Source organism: Euleptes europaea, chromosome 15 (assembly GCF_029931775.1).
Source record: "Euleptes europaea isolate rEulEur1 chromosome 15, rEulEur1.hap1, whole genome shotgun sequence".
Taxonomy (NCBI): domain Eukaryota; kingdom Metazoa; phylum Chordata; class Lepidosauria; order Squamata; family Sphaerodactylidae; genus Euleptes; species Euleptes europaea.
In genome coordinates this window covers 52,769,920-52,785,272 of record NC_079326.1, presented here as the reverse complement: position 1 = coordinate 52,785,272, position 15,353 = coordinate 52,769,920, and the positions used below count along the sequence as shown (strand labels likewise).

The following is a 15,353-nucleotide window of genomic DNA, read 5'->3' as shown; positions in this document are numbered from 1 at the left end:
GAAAACCCTACAGGGTTGCCATGATCGGCTGCGACTTGACAGCGCTTTACATACACATAACCATGAGAAAGAAAAGCTGTGGAATACTGGAGGGGCTCTGTGCTTCTTTTCCTAAGATACATCACGTTCGATTTCACTTGCTAACATTTTACATGTTCAGAATTTTTATTATAAACTGCATCAGCCAGCCGTGAAGGAGTTCAATAGGTAATGCCTAAAAATGCTTCATAATTATGTAAGCCTTGTTTCTTGGGTAATTTCACCAGCAAACATTTTAATTGGTTAGTTGGTAAGAAACAATTTAAATTGCTGGGACTGAGTGCTAACAAGGAGAACACTTGCATATTTTTGAGGCTTTTATAGTTTTGATATATTAACAGAGCCTGAGCAAGAAAAAGACTAAATATGGTGTTTCCTTCTAAGGAGAGGTAGTGTTGATTTATGAAAATTGCAAGGTAATTTACAATATGTTCCATTTCTCAAAAGGGTAACCATATCAATGTTTTGGCAATTTACAAAACGTTTTGTTTAAATGGAATGTATTTTGTTAATTGGTAATTTAGTCAAATTAATTTCTTTAGTTCCTAACACTTTGGCTATATCAGACTGACGACCTTTTGGGGAAATGTTCATTTTGCATGTTGGTAAAACTAGAGCCAGAAGATGTGCCTATAGCTTGACTAGCAATGTAGCTGTATGGGAATCTTTGTTCCTCTGTTCAAAACAAATAAATGGGTAGTAATACAGTAGTAATACCATGTGCTGATAGACCACCACGCCATGTCCCTCCCTTCATTTTACACACAGGTGTTGACCAGAAAGGTACCCTAGTTGCTTGATAGCCCATCATTTGGGATGCTGCTCGTGGGTTTCAGACGTGTGGGTCTAGATGTTTATGTTCAGTTTTGTGACAGTACGGAGGCCTCTCCCCAACCCCTCTAAGCAGGGGCAAGGTTTCAGAAAGAGAAAATCTTGAGACATGCCCAACTCTTCTCCCCACTCCAAGCAATGGCAGACATCACTCTTTCTAAAGAACAGGCAAGATACCCCTGGCATAATACCCTCAGGGTGGGTAGGAGGTCAAATGGGGATAAAATCACAAGGAAAAGAGAGGATCTTGCCACAGGGACGTTGTTGGGAGAATTGGAAGGTTTGACAGTCCCTTACTGGCCCACACTGGATTCGTTCAGATGGCTGCCTCATCGTTCCACGCTGATCAGAGAAGGGAGCTCAGGAACATTTGCCGCAAATGAGGCTCTAACGATGTTTCCTTGTCAGTGGTTTTCAGGAAAGTATCCAATTCCCCTTTGAATTCCCATGCTAGGTTAGTTTCCATAGCAGGAGACTCTGCGTAGGGTTCTCTGAGCAATTATTGACGTGTGAAGCTGCCTCATACCGAAACAGACCCTTGGTTAGGGTTGCCAACCTCTGGGTGGTAGCAGGAGATCTCCCGCTATTACAACTGATCTCCAGGCGACAGAGATCAGTTCACCTGGAGAAAATGGCCACTTTGGCAATTGGACTCTATAGCATTGAAGCCCCTCCCCTCTCCTAACCCTGCCCTCCTCAGGCTCCGCCCCCAAAGTCTCCAGGTCTTTCCCAACCCGGAGCTGGCAACCCTAACCTTGGTTCATCACATCACCTACTGCTAGATCTTTTAACTGGACACTCTGGGGATTGAACTTGGGACCTTCTGCATGCCAAGAAGATGCTTTACCACTGAGCTGTGCCCTTTTACCTGGTAAAAGAAAACAGATTCCCAGATCAGGGTGATTATGATCTCTAACACTGTTAAAAGGTAAAAAGAGCCGTGATCCCTCATTTCAGAGTGGGGCAGGGTGACTGTGACCCCTTACCCACTGTCATTTTCCCGATCCCCCAAGTTCCTATCTGTCCTGCTGGGGAAAACATAAATGCATCATATTTTCCTCTTTAGTGAATACAATGTGTGCTCCCCTCCCTCACCAGCAGCTTTTAAAAAAGATCCTGATCAGGGGCCTCGTATGTTACACTCAGCTGACCTCTAAGTGGGGCTGGGGGGGTTAAAATATTCAAGAAGCGAAAGTGTCCAGGTCATGCTTACCACAGGGCTTGCCAACAACCCCCATTAACCTGGATGTACCAAAACCAGACGTTTTGCTTTTCATAGAATCCTAGAGTTGGAAGGAACCACCAGGGTCATCTAGTCCAACCCCCTGCACAATGCAGGAAACCATTTATACTACGGTTAGAACGCCACTTAATTGTTTTATAAAGCTGCAGATTTCCACCCCTCCTGGCTTCCATCTAAATGAAGCCCTTTTGACCATAAACAGGAAGTCGCCTTTCCAGGCTTCGGCTCTCGAGCGAGGCTGTTTCGAGATCAAGCAATTTACTGTCCTCCTTTCCTTTTATGATCCGTCTGATGCTTCGTCTTCTTTTTTCCTGAACACAGAGACAATTGCATGCTTCTTGTTTTATATTTTGTTCCCTAAACACTCCCCCCTCCCCGCCCCTCCTGCAGTGAACCCAATGTTCTCGAGGACTCCCAGGGACTGGCCGTTGTGGGCAGCCTTACTAGGTACAGTCTTCACCCTACCTGTATGTCTCAGTGTCTGTGCTGGGGAACGGTCTGCTTCCTCTCTTCACCGTCTTTTCCTCTGCCTCATCCTTGACTCGCTCTCTTTCCCGCCATTCCTTTTTTCTCGTCCTTCATCGATGACCAGGCCTGCAAGTCAAAGGTGCAGCTCTCCCACTCCGGTTGCGGGTTCTTCCCTGCGAGCAACCTCGATTGGCTAAAAGTTTTTTTTTTGGGGGGGGAACCCCATGCCGAAGCAAAACTGCTGGAGGGCATGTTGTGAGATTTCCCTCTTCCCCCCCTTTTATGGCTTTCGCTGGAGGGCTGCAAGAAACGTTCATCACACATTAACAAATATTAGTCTTAGGTATCCAATTAAGACACTTCCATTAAAAAAAAATCCAAATTGACTTCTCTTTCTTCATAGTATAATCTCATAACGGCCAGATGTTTTTTAAAATCATGATTTGTTTTTATATCATAAAGGAGATTTTCAGCAATATCAGAACTGCCGCTGCTTGTGGTATAGTGGTTAAGAGCGGCGGTTTGGAGCGGTGGACTCTGATCTGGAGAACAGAGTTTGATTCCCCACTCCTCCACATGAGCGGCGGACGCTAATCTGGTGAACCAGGTTGGTTTTCCCACTCCTCCAAATGAAGCTAGCTGGATGTCCTTGGGCTAGTCACAGTTCTCTCCGAACTCTCTCAGCCCCACTTCCCTCGCAGGGTGTCTGTTGTGGGGAGGGGGAGGGGATTGTAAGCCAGTTTGAGTCTTCCTTAAGTGGCAGAGAAAGTCGGCGTATAAAAACTAACTCTTCTATGAATCGCCCTAGCCCTTGTCCTAAGAAATCACCTCTTTATTATCGAAGTGTGTTGTCAGTCTTCACGCTTTCACCTTTTCAGGAAACAAACAGTCATTCCAATTTGTGTAGTGTCAGATCGCAACACGAATCTGTCCTGGAACTTTTCTCAGAGACCTGGGGAGACCTGGGGCACCGGTGGTCGCCCTGCTTGGAAAGCACATTCATTTTCCTGTTTCAGAGGGGGACTGCACCTTTAACATTCAGCTCAGTCATTTGAATAGTCTTTACTGTCCTGATGTGTTTATGTCCCTTCGCTGGTCCTCGATAGTTGGAAAGGCTCATGATGCCACCCTTCCCCAAGTCCTTGCTTCATTCCAGGGACCTCTCCCCAACCCTTGGTATAAACTATGTTGCAGCCTCCTTTACCGTTCTTATCTAAAGACGAGGAAACGTTGCGAGAGAGTCCCCTCCCGGATGACTTCCTCGTTTTGTTCGGCTGTAGATTTCCAGAACGGGAAATTATGTCTGTCCTTGGATGTGCCATCTTGATCATTCTCACAATTCATGGAGTTCTCTATATTTGCGTTCCTTAGCTCGGTGGATAGATCAGTCTCTGGTGGTGATCGTGTGTTTGTGTGTGTGGGAGAACAGACTTCTCCAGGTCCGTTTAAGTGACAGCAGGATTTTTAAAAAAACATGAAACAAAATGTATTTACATGTTTGATCAAAGAAGAGATGAGGAAAACTTTCTTCTAATAAATTGCCAGTCATTCAAAAGAAATCTTATATTCTAATAGTTGAGTGTGAGCCAATCTGCGGATAGCTAAAGCTGCAGATCAGGGCCACACTGACAGTAAACAGATAGCTCTGCTGATTTGGGGGACCCCTTCTAGGGTTGCAGAAAAATCTGAAAACTTAAAATCCCCCCCCCCCGAGATTTTACGCCTTGCTTCAGAGCTCCTGATAAAGTGACTAAAACTCTGAAACTTCCAGATCCCAACCTGAGGCCTGGCAATTGTAGCCCCAGTTTCCTGCTTAGGTTTGCCAACCTCCAGGTGGGGCCTGCTTCTCATAATTTCAACTGATCTCCAGGCTACAGAGATCAGTTCTCCTGGAGAAAATGGCTGCTTTGGAGGGTGGACTCTATGGCATTATACCCCACTCTCTCCACCCCCAAATCTTCAGGAATTTCCCAACCTGGAGCAGGCAACCCTATATCCGGCTCATGTAGGGTTGGCAGGTGCCTGGTGGTGGCGGGCAAACCCCCGGCAATTCACCCCTCTGCCCGCCGACCAGCAATGCAGTTACACCCGGAAATGCCGTATCGCAAGCGGCCCTTTACTACTCAAACTGGGAGTTTGAGTGGTATAAGGCCCCTCGCAAGGCGGCACTTCCGGTTGTAAACTGGGAGTGATGTGCACGTGCATCGGCGCGCATGCATGCGCGCGCTAGATCCTCTCAGCTCTGCCCAAAAGTCAGAGGAGAGGGGGGACCTGGCAGCCCTAGGCTCATGGTAGCACCTGCCCTAAAACCCTGTTCCTAATATCTAGAGGTAAGTATAGAAAGAGCACCTCATTTGCTAAATGCCTTGGATAGAAAATGGAAGCCGATCGGTGTGTTAACCTGACCCATCAAGGAAAACTCCGTCATTGTTACGGCAACGTTTTAGTAGGGCTGTGCTAATCAAGCTGAAAAAGAAGAAGTAATCAAAAGGATACCGTGGCAACCTACAGAAACTGGTGCCGTGGGGATAATTGCTATTGCCGAGCAGAAAACATGAAAATTAACTTTGAACAGAACCAGCAGAGAGCTTGTCCTCAGAGCCTTTTATTATCTGTACAACAAATGCCCGAATGCTTAGCAACGCCCGATGAACTGATAAGCCAGTCTTTCATTTAATTTAATTACAAAACCAGAAGCAGGATGAAAAGAGGTTAGTCACGTTTGATAAGCGAAAAGGACCAGTTGGCATAACAACTGTATAAGGACAGAGTACAGGAGAAAAAGAAGCAGAGGACACGGGCACTTAGCACACATGCCCAAGAAAGAAGTTAACAATTTTCAGCCACAAGCAAACAGGTTTGGCTAAAATACAAAGAAAATGAATGCTAATTCTTTTGGAAGTAGATCTGAAAGGATAAAAGACACTACCATAGCTGCTGTGATGAACATGTTTTAAGTATCACCTGGGCCATTTATGCAGGGATATTTAGTTCGCAGTCGCTGCTGGACTTCTTTGAGGCTTCCTTTGCATTATTCATGATTTTACCGACTTTCAGACGTGACTTCGCTCTGGCCTCGTTCTTCCCCCACAGTTCTAGGATCTTGTTTTAGAATGAATTTAAATGCTGCTTCAAGGCAAGAGCAACAAAACTTTCCCCCTATTTCCATGCATGGCTCTTAACTTCAGGTTTCTCTCCCCAAGCCCATTTTGGCTTCTCCCTCCCACGTGTCTGTCCCTCCCATCCAACCCCTTCCCACAAAGCACAAAGGAGTGAAACCGTCATGAAATGTGCAGGAAGACACCAAAGAGAGGCTACAAAGATTAGAAGGCAGCTCCCGGCAAGGAGCTGTTGAAGAAAGGTGGGGAGGAATACCCAGCAAAAGCACACACAGTCCCTTTAAGAGCTGACCCGCACCCTCCAAATAAAGTGCAACAAGGCTGCGTTTCCAGGGGGAGGGACTCAGAAGCTCCGTGATTCACTGGGGGTGCCTAATTAATCACAAGGTACTCCAGAAATTTCAGGGGGAACCCTCATGCATATGATGTTTGAGAATTTGGAACAGAAAGCTGCAGCAAACCAAACACAAATTTCCCCTGCATAAATGACCCTGGACCCATCCCTTTCAGGACAGTTTAGTAATAGTGATCAGTTTCATAGTGACTTTTAGGCTGTTAAGATTACATTCACATTAGAAGACAGTTCATGTCCATGGAGGATGGGGCTATCCATGGCTAGTAGTCAAAATGAATACTAATCATGATGCATACCTATTCTCTCCAGTCTCAGAGGAGCATGTCTATATAAATTAGGTGCTGTGGAATACAGGCAGGGTGCTGCTGCTGCAGTCGTCTTGTTTGTGGGCTTCCTAGAGGCATCTGGTTGGCCACCATGTGAACAGACTGCTGGGCTTGATGGGCTAAGCATTTGAACATTTAAAACCTGCCACACCAGGACAGAGTGAGACAAATATTGGAACTCCCTGCTCCCGGATGTGGTGATGGCCGCTAACTTGGAAGGCCTTAAGAGGGGAGTGGACATGTTCATGGAGGATAGGGCTATCCATTACTGCTACTCGAAATGAATACTAGTCATGATGCAAACCTATTCTCTCTAGAGGAGCACACCTATTATATTAGGTGCTGTGGAATACAGGCAGGACAATGCTGCCACAGTCGTCTTGTTTGTGAGCTTCCTAGAGGCCCCTGGTTGGCCACTGTGAACAGACTGCTGGACTTTATGGGCCTTGTTCTGATCCAGCAGGGTCTTTCTGATGTTATGTTCTTATGTTCTTAGGGTTGCTTTGTTTGGGACATGCAAACTAGTTTGGAAGTTAGAAATGTTGTCCTATTGTAATCGGCTGCCTGTGCATATCATTCATTCTGCTGCTGAAAAGAGTGACCAGTGGGCCAGGGTCAGAGAGACTGAAGGAAGGAATATCAAAGCATTTCATTTTAAAGAAATTTCCCTTATGTCACTATGCAACCATTAAAGTTCATTGTCATTCCTGGTGCACTGCCAAGTATTTGATTTCAATCTTCTTTTTTGTTATTTGACTTAGTTTCTATTGACTACAGCAAGTAGGAAAAATCAAAGAGCATTCACTAAAATATGGGGAGAACAAAGAGTCAGGTGTTGGATTTAAAAAAAGATGCTAGCATCAGAATTTATCTTAATGCAAAATACTCAGCTATGCAAGTAGTGTGGAATTAAAGTGAATTTATTCTACGTTACCTAGAGCGCTTTCACACATGCTAAATAATGCATTTTCAGTCCACTTTCAATGCACTTTAACGATCATTTGCAAGTGGATTTTGCCCTTTCATGCAGTAAAGTCTGGCTTCAAAGTGCTTTGAAAATGGATTGAAAGTGCATTATTTGGCATGTGTGAACGTGCCCCCAGTTTAAAAGTAGCTATTCTCTGTTACCTAATGAGTACTGCAGCAGGATACTAGCATCTGTTTAATGATGATATGCTCATTCTTAAAAAAAAAATTTTAAATCTGAGAATCTGTTAAATTCATTACAAAATACAGGCATACTTTCTCTAGGGCTTGTGCGTGTTTTATTCTCTAGCCACTAAGAGATTTGAGGCTAAAAGTACGTGTTCAATGTGGTAACTATTTTTTTCATAAGTCTCATACCCATGATGTGAATTAAATGTTTGTCAACTGTGTTCATTATTCACTTTGTTCTAAATGTAACTAAAAGTACACAGAACTATAGGGGTAGTTATTAAATGTGGGAGGGTAGGCTCCTATCTTTCCCTTAAACTCTACAAAAATTCTGTTAAGACACCAGAATAGCATCCTCATGATAGTATTATCTAGACCAGGGGTGTCGAACTCATTTGTTACGAGGGCCAGATATAAATGTCACTTGGTCGGGCCGGGCCATGCCTTGCCTGCCCAGATCGAGATTGGGGGGCGGCTGGTTTAGCTGTCTCATGGGCTGGATAAGAGCTCTCAAGGGGCTGTATCTGGCCCGTGTAGGGTTACCAACCTCCAGGTACTAGCTGGAGATCTCCCGCTATTACAACTGATCTCCAAGAGACAGAGATCAGATCACCTGGAGAAAATGGCCGCTTCGGCAACTGGACTCTATGGCATTGAAACCTCCCACCAGAAGTGAAGAGGGACCTGGAACCCATGGACCTTATGTTTGACATCCCTGATCTAGACCTCTCGGCCATTGAAAGGGGAAAGGGAACAAAGGGGAACAGGAGTCGTGTGCCTGAAAACTGATCTCCGTTTTTGACAGCTGGACAATGCCAGGGTGTGCCGAGCCCTCCTTCTGCCCACCGCCCAAACCTCACAGATGCTCTTCCCTAGCCTTCAAAGATGGAACCGTCTTTGAAGTGTCTGTGCCATCAGTATTTAGTTGTGTTCGCCAGGGGAACGGCATCCCAGTTTGTGTTCTCCTGCAGTGGTGACCGTCTTCTTGATCCTGAACAGGGTAGCAAGCGTGCAGAGCGAGCCGGGACACCACAACCTCCTTCTGCAGCAGCCGCTGGGGAGAAAAAGAGGCCTGAGACAGGTGAGTTCGCGTGAGAGGAAACCGCTTCCTGCGTTTTGCTCAGTGGAATTTGATTAGGTGGTTGAAGCAGGAAGGACCGGCTGTTGGAAAATCGGGGTGATGCCCCCGTGTGAAACAGGAGCTCTGCTTCTTGTCAGCCAGCGGTCAGCAATTTTTGATCTGTCATTTTTTTCTGGGTATGTACACACATGAACACATGAAGCTGCCTTATACTGAATCAGACCCTCTTTGGTCCATCAAAGTCCGTATTGTCTACTCGGACCAGCAGCGGCTTTCCAGGGTCTCAGACAGGGGTCTTTCACGCCACATACTGGCCTAGTGTCCCTTTAACTGGAGATGCTGGGGATTGAACCTGGGACCTTCTGCATGCCAAGCCAATGCTCCACCAATGAGCCATGCCCCCACCCCAAGTGGTACTACAAAAAAAGGGGAGGGGGGACTCAACCAGATAAGTAAAGGTAGCTTTAACAAAATAATTATATTTATTACAAGGTGTACACTATAAAAGTGTTTAAAAACACAGGGGCTGTATCGCAGGCTACATATAAAATTATCAGTTACAAAAATCTTATACACAGTCGATATACATACAATATAAATGACCAATAGTGGACCATATGTGTTTCAGCCTGAATAGACCTTCCTCAGTGGTCATAAATACAGAAACTTATTAAAAACACATCCGGAAATGAGGTATTTCTAAAATCTAATATCTTGTGTGGCTTGATGTAAACTCATAACCCAAATAGTGGGCTTCGCCACATGGAAGGTTGCTCACACAATCTGGTACAGAACTAACAATGTTTCTTGATGCATATACATACATTTTTAACAATTGGATAGTGTACACCTTGTAATAAATACAATTATGTTGTTATGGTTTCTAGTTTCTAGTTCAACCTTTGAAGCTCCCTGTGTAACAAGTGGTTTGGATGTGCCCTGTGTGTGTGTGTGTGTTGCATAGAGATTAATTTGTTCCAGTCCAGCACAAGCAAGCACTTCCCCATCTCTAGAAGTGGATGTGATTACCGTTCATTTAATCTACACATCTAATATCCCATGTGTGCTTCCCTCCCAAAATGCGGATCAAAAAATCCACATAATGGGACCATCCAATGAAGGGTCATAGGCTTTTGCAAATCTGGGGGAAGCCTACGGTTTGCAGAAAAATGCAGAATGGCCGGTGGGAGGTTGGTAAAATTTTTGGTAATACATTTCCTTCTCATTATGAACTTTTAAAAATCCTGGTGGAAAAGGGCCGATTCGCGAGGAGAGCGAGGTGAGCTCTGATGGTTGGAAAAGGCAGGCAGAATCAAAGCAAAGCCCTGAAGCAGTCAGAGGGGTGACCAGGAGGAAACAGCCATGCATAAAAGGCCTACATCAAGTGAACCATTTTGTTCAAGCGTCTTTCAGCACTAAGCAGGTGCCCTTGCTAATGAAAGCAAAGTGTTTCTCCCCTAAATTCTCCAAAGGCTGCCACGTACACATCAAATAGGCGAGAGGCTCTCCATCTAACGGCTCTTTCCGCATTTTCTAGTTAAGGAGGCCCCTTCTGTCACGTCAGAAAACCCAAACCGAACCTCGGAGCCGCCACGGGGCCCGGCTCTCCACCACACGCAGAAGCATCCAGCCGAAAACAAAACCTACCAGTGAGGCAGCGTTTCTCCCAGGCTAGTGTCTTCATTTTTTTTTAAGTTACTGCATTTCTGACCCCCCTCTCCCAAACGTATACGTGTGCGTCATGTATAATGAATTTAGCAAACTAGAATTAATGAATTACTGAATTGCTGAAGAGGCTGAGAGACTCCAAACTTCTCTGCATTCTGTAACCGCTAATGAGGTCTCCATCCGAGGATGGGAGCCCGTATGGAGATATGACCAGCGGCTGAGTCTGAGCTAGTACCAGGATTTGGGGGCTTTAGATGGCTTTCGCAGCAGTCACCACCTCTCAGCATAAATAAATTGTGTTCACTTAACAAAAAATTGGTTTAAGATCAGGGTGCCAGTTTGATCTTTATCCACCTTGCAAAACAACAGGGGTGAATTTTTGATGGGGGAGGTGGCATACGAATAGGGTTGCCAGCTCTGGGTTGGGAAATACCTGGAGATTTTGGGGGCAGAGCCTGAGGAGGGCGAGGCTTGGAGAAGGGAGGGACCTCTATGCCATAGAGCCAAAGTGGCCATTGTCTCCAGGGGAATTGATCTCTGTTGCCTGGAGATCAGTTGTAATAGTGGGAGATCTCCAGCCACCACCTGGAGGCTGGCAACCCTACTTGCAAACGGGGTTCCTGACAGGCCCCTTTCTAAGTCATGAGCTGGTATCAGAACGAAGGTAAAAGCGCTCCTGCCCAAAAAGACGAGAGGCCACCGTTGCATATGCAGCGGCCAACAGTCCAGTGGCAAAACGTGTTCAGGTTTATTTTCCATTGTGCTCCCACTGTTGTTTGTGTCTAACCCTGCAGTGGATCAGAAACGGTCTGTGACTTTTACCGAAGCACAGTCGGAGATGTCCAGCTCGACGCCTGACCAAGCCCCGATAGCGGCCCAGCAGCAAAGCGCTAAAAGGGGCAGCCCTGCAGACGGCAAGAAGCAGGAAGCCACCAGCAAGCCTGTCCTGACCTCCTCCCCGGCCATTATTGTGGCTGATCTCCACAGCCAAGCTGCCACCAGCCAGGTAACTGTGGTGGGGGGGCAGGGATGGAAAGCGGGATTACGGGATACATGCCTCGGTGGAGATCACGTAAGCGATATTCCTCTGTGCTAGATGAGCAGCGATTAATGTCCTCATTGGCCTTTTCTGCATGGCTGTTTCCCTCGCGGTCACCCCTCTGACGACTTCGGGTCTTTGTTTGGATGATGCACGCCATCTCTGACCATCAGAGGTTGCCTCGCTCTCCCCCTGCGTTTCCCCACATTTTGCCCGCGTTTTGAGGGACTTGTTTTGCCTCGAATTTGGAAACGCAGGGAAAACGTGGGGAAACGTTTTCAGGGGCCTGTTTTATCTCAAATTTGAAAACGCAGGCAAAACATGGGGGTACGGCGAGGCGACCTCTGATGGCCCTCTTCCTGTTCACAGTGGAGCAGAGGACTTGCAATAATGAGTATAAATTATGGGCGTAAAGGTACTGGCAGGATATTAGGAATATATTTTTTTACAGTAAGAGTTGTTCGACAGTGGAATCAGCTACCTAGGGAGGTGGTGAGCTTCCCCTCACTGGCAGTCTTTAAGCAGAGGCTGGACAAGCACTTGTCAGGGATGCTCTAGGCTGATCCTGCATTGAGCAAAGGGTTGGACTAGATGGCCTGTAGGGACTCTTCCAACTTTATGATTCTATTATAGCCTTTTAAGATGTAACTGTGCAAGGGAAGTACTGCGTCACTGCTGATCAATAACAGTGCCGCAGTGGAAGAGCATCTGCTTGGTGTGCAGAAGGTCCCTGGTTCAATCCCCGGCATCTCCAGTTAAAAAGATCAGGTAGTAGATGATGTGAAAGACTTCCGCCTGAGATCTCAGTCTGAGTAGACAATGCTGACCTTGACAGACAATGGGATTTGGCTTAGTACGAAGCAGCTTGTTGTGGTCAGCGAGCAAACATTTCCATATCTTCGTTCTACGTTAGCTTTTCCGGTTCTTGCCAACAGCTCCAGCCTGACTATATAACCTTCTGTTCCTTCCAGAGTGATACGCTTTCTGTCGAGAAAGACAAAAAAAAGGAGGTCGAGCCAGAGGCAAGGTCGACTCCAGGCCCTGGAAGCCCCCCACCCTCGCAGCTTTCCGACACGGAGGATTTCACAGGCTTGGAGACCACCAGCTTACTGGAGCATGGAGACACCATCCTCCACATTAGTGAGGATAACGGGATGGAAAACCCCCAGTTCACTTTCACGCACGTTGAGGTGGGGCAGACGGACCCTGGCCTAGATGAGTCCCATGTTTGACTTGGGGGGGTGGAGGGGGAAGCTGCACTCATCTCCTAATTCGTCCGTAAGTAATTAAAAGAGCACTTTATAAACTAGGAGGACCACATCTAGTCGCCTGTCTGGTACATGTGGGCCAATCTGTTGAAAACACGCCAGCGCCTTTTTACACAGATCTAGTTGGACTCAGGGCAGACTGTGAAATAGAGGAATCGTTCCAGAATGGAATCTTCCTCTGAACAGAACGGATTCCTAATATCTTGCTCTTTGGAGCATCTCAGTTAATCCGTCAAACAAAAAAACGAATTAATAAGACGCCAGGCAGAAATTCAGGCAACCTTTTTGGAGGCTAGCCACCTGAATATAGGATCCCAAAGTTTATTTTTGTAATCTCAGAAAGGAGGTATAGATATAGATATATATATATATATACATAGTATATTGATTGAAAATATTACTAGCTAAAGAGCTACGGATGCTTTATGACTGTCTGTGCTTCATTTAGCATCAGAATGCCAAATGCTAGATAAAAATCAGAGATAAAGCAATTTCTGCCTGAGATTTCAAACTCTTGAGTTGTATACCTGAGAAACCATACATTTACCACCTCCTTAAAATTAACTGTAGACTACAGTGAAGTGAAGAATGTTAAGGCTATGCACTGACATAGACATTTGGACTGAGTGTTCTGTACATGGAGTAAATAATACTGAATATTCTGCTTCAAAATATTAAGCAACTTTAACATAACAAACAGGGACACGTGTGTGGATCTTCTCACTTGATCCATTCGGCCATGTTCATACTTACAAGTATGTATCTGTGTTTCCAAACCAGGAGTTGATATTATACAGAATATTTATGCTCACTGGGCGTGTAATAGGAAAAGATTTATTCTCACGTTCACTTATGTGAATCTCCAGCTATCTGTGATTCTTTGTGCGGAAAAGTGTAACCTTTATTAATGATACCTCACTTGAAAGTCATGGGTGATTTGCAATCTAGACTAAATGAAATATGAATGTAACCGTTAATTTTCAGGTAGCTAGTAATGGTATTTCATTCATTATGTTGATATGAACTAATTTAGCTTATGTTTAAAGGTTTCTAAAATGGATTTACTGTGTCAGCCAGAGATACAGTTACCAAAATAGTCCATTCTGGGAGGCCAAGATTAAATTAAGTAACTTCTTAAATAATGAGGATAGTTTTTGGAACTTTGCGGGTACCAGATGCCTCACTACTATTTTCATTAAGAAACTAATTTACACCATTCGCCTCACTTTGAACCCGGCTAGCCTCTGTACCACTACTGTGTGCACTGTTTTCACAATAAGTCACTTTTTAATGATTTTTCATTAGAACTTGGTTAGGATGGCTTTCTTATTGCTTTCAGTGAGAAAGGCGAATGACGCTGAACTTCTCGAAAAGCAAGTATCTGTTTTTAAACTCTGTTTTTAAACTCTTGTTCCAACACTCAGCGAGCAAGGTTCTGAGCACACGGGGATCATAAACACAGTATTCGTTTGGTGCTTGTAGACTCTATATCAGCGGTTCTCAATCTTTAACCCCTGTTTTGATTTAAAGGATGCACATTCCCCATTGGAGGCTGTGGTGGCTGCCTTGGGGATTCTCCGTGACTGCCACTGCTATCTACTGTTGGGGGACAGCAGCCAGCGATTGGCAAGGGCTTCCCTAAAATATTAATCAAAACGTAACAGCTCCTTGGCTCATATTTCAACATGTCGCTCTGCTGTATTTGACTCCCCGCCTCCTTACATGCTGCTTTGTAATTGGCTGTGAGAGAAACCAAGCTTGCCTGCCCCACACTTTGCCTTATGCATGGGGATTACACCCGGGCTGAGCTCAGGGAAGAAGGAAGAATTGGGTTAGCAGAGGAATGGGAAGACCTGGGGTTTGTGAAGGCTGGCAGCAAGGTCGTCTCTAACAGAGGGAAAACTCATGCATAACTCCAAGGAACAGCCGAGACAGACCGGGGGCAAATGTGAGCAAAAGTACCCATGCATAAACAACCTCAGAATCCTATTTGAGAACCGCTGTTTGTGCGTAAATACAGTAATATAAACTCCAAAGGTTAACTGGGGGGATCTTCTGGCAAACGGAAATAAACGTTGCGTCTTTTTTAGAAGCTCACCAGCCACATACTCTGACCTGGTCCAGAGTGTTGGGTACTCTTGTGTTAGGACATCATGTCTGAAACCATTTTCTGAATTACCAATTAAATATTTTTGGTAAGAAGACATGGATTTTTTTTAAAGACACTGTTTATAATCTCTCTGGTTCCTGGCGGTGTTTTTTTTTAATGGGTAGTGATCAAATTAGTTTTATTTTGTTTGTAGTGATGGCCATACAGAGATAACTGTGCCCCCAACAAGCAGTCCTCTCTTTGCGTGTACAGAGAGGTTTTCGATCCTTACAGTTTAGATAAAGGAAGCGTTTGTGCGATACGTATTTTATCCGTCACGTTCCAAGAACAGAAAATACTGTGATATAGCCAGGTTTGTTCTTAGGAAATCTAGTAACTGGATCATTACCCATTGTAAAGTGCTGGATCCATTGTAGCAAGCCATAATGAGAACTCAGTATATGGCCAGTGCTCTTTTTTTTTTAATGTGATTTTAAAATGACTTTAGTGACTTGGGGCATAAGTCTGGCAGCCCCAAAGAGGGTTTCTGCTCTTCAAGCAACTTACTGAGTTATGAGCACGTCTGTTGTTCTTGTATTTATTTCGTTCCGGTTGCGCTCTACTCACTGAAGGTGCGGACAGCAGTACTCTTAACAGAATTTGTGCTTTCTT

General features: G+C 45.2%; 1 protein-coding gene across 1 annotated transcript in view; it reads left to right on the top strand.

The window, feature by feature from the left end:
• The window catches only part of UNC80 (unc-80 homolog, NALCN channel complex subunit), a 142,662-nt gene extending 130,106 nt beyond the window's left edge, over window positions 1-12,556 (top strand). The window contains exons 61-65 of the mRNA XM_056861558.1: window positions 2,504-2,560; window positions 8,536-8,617; window positions 10,155-10,266; window positions 11,080-11,291; window positions 12,296-12,556. Of these exons, the coding sequence (XP_056717536.1) occupies window positions 2,504-2,560; window positions 8,536-8,617; window positions 10,155-10,266; window positions 11,080-11,291; window positions 12,296-12,556 (724 nt within the window). The remainder of the gene's footprint in view (window positions 1-2,503; window positions 2,561-8,535; window positions 8,618-10,154; window positions 10,267-11,079; window positions 11,292-12,295) is intronic.
• The last annotated feature ends 2,797 nt before the right edge of the window (window positions 12,557-15,353 follow it).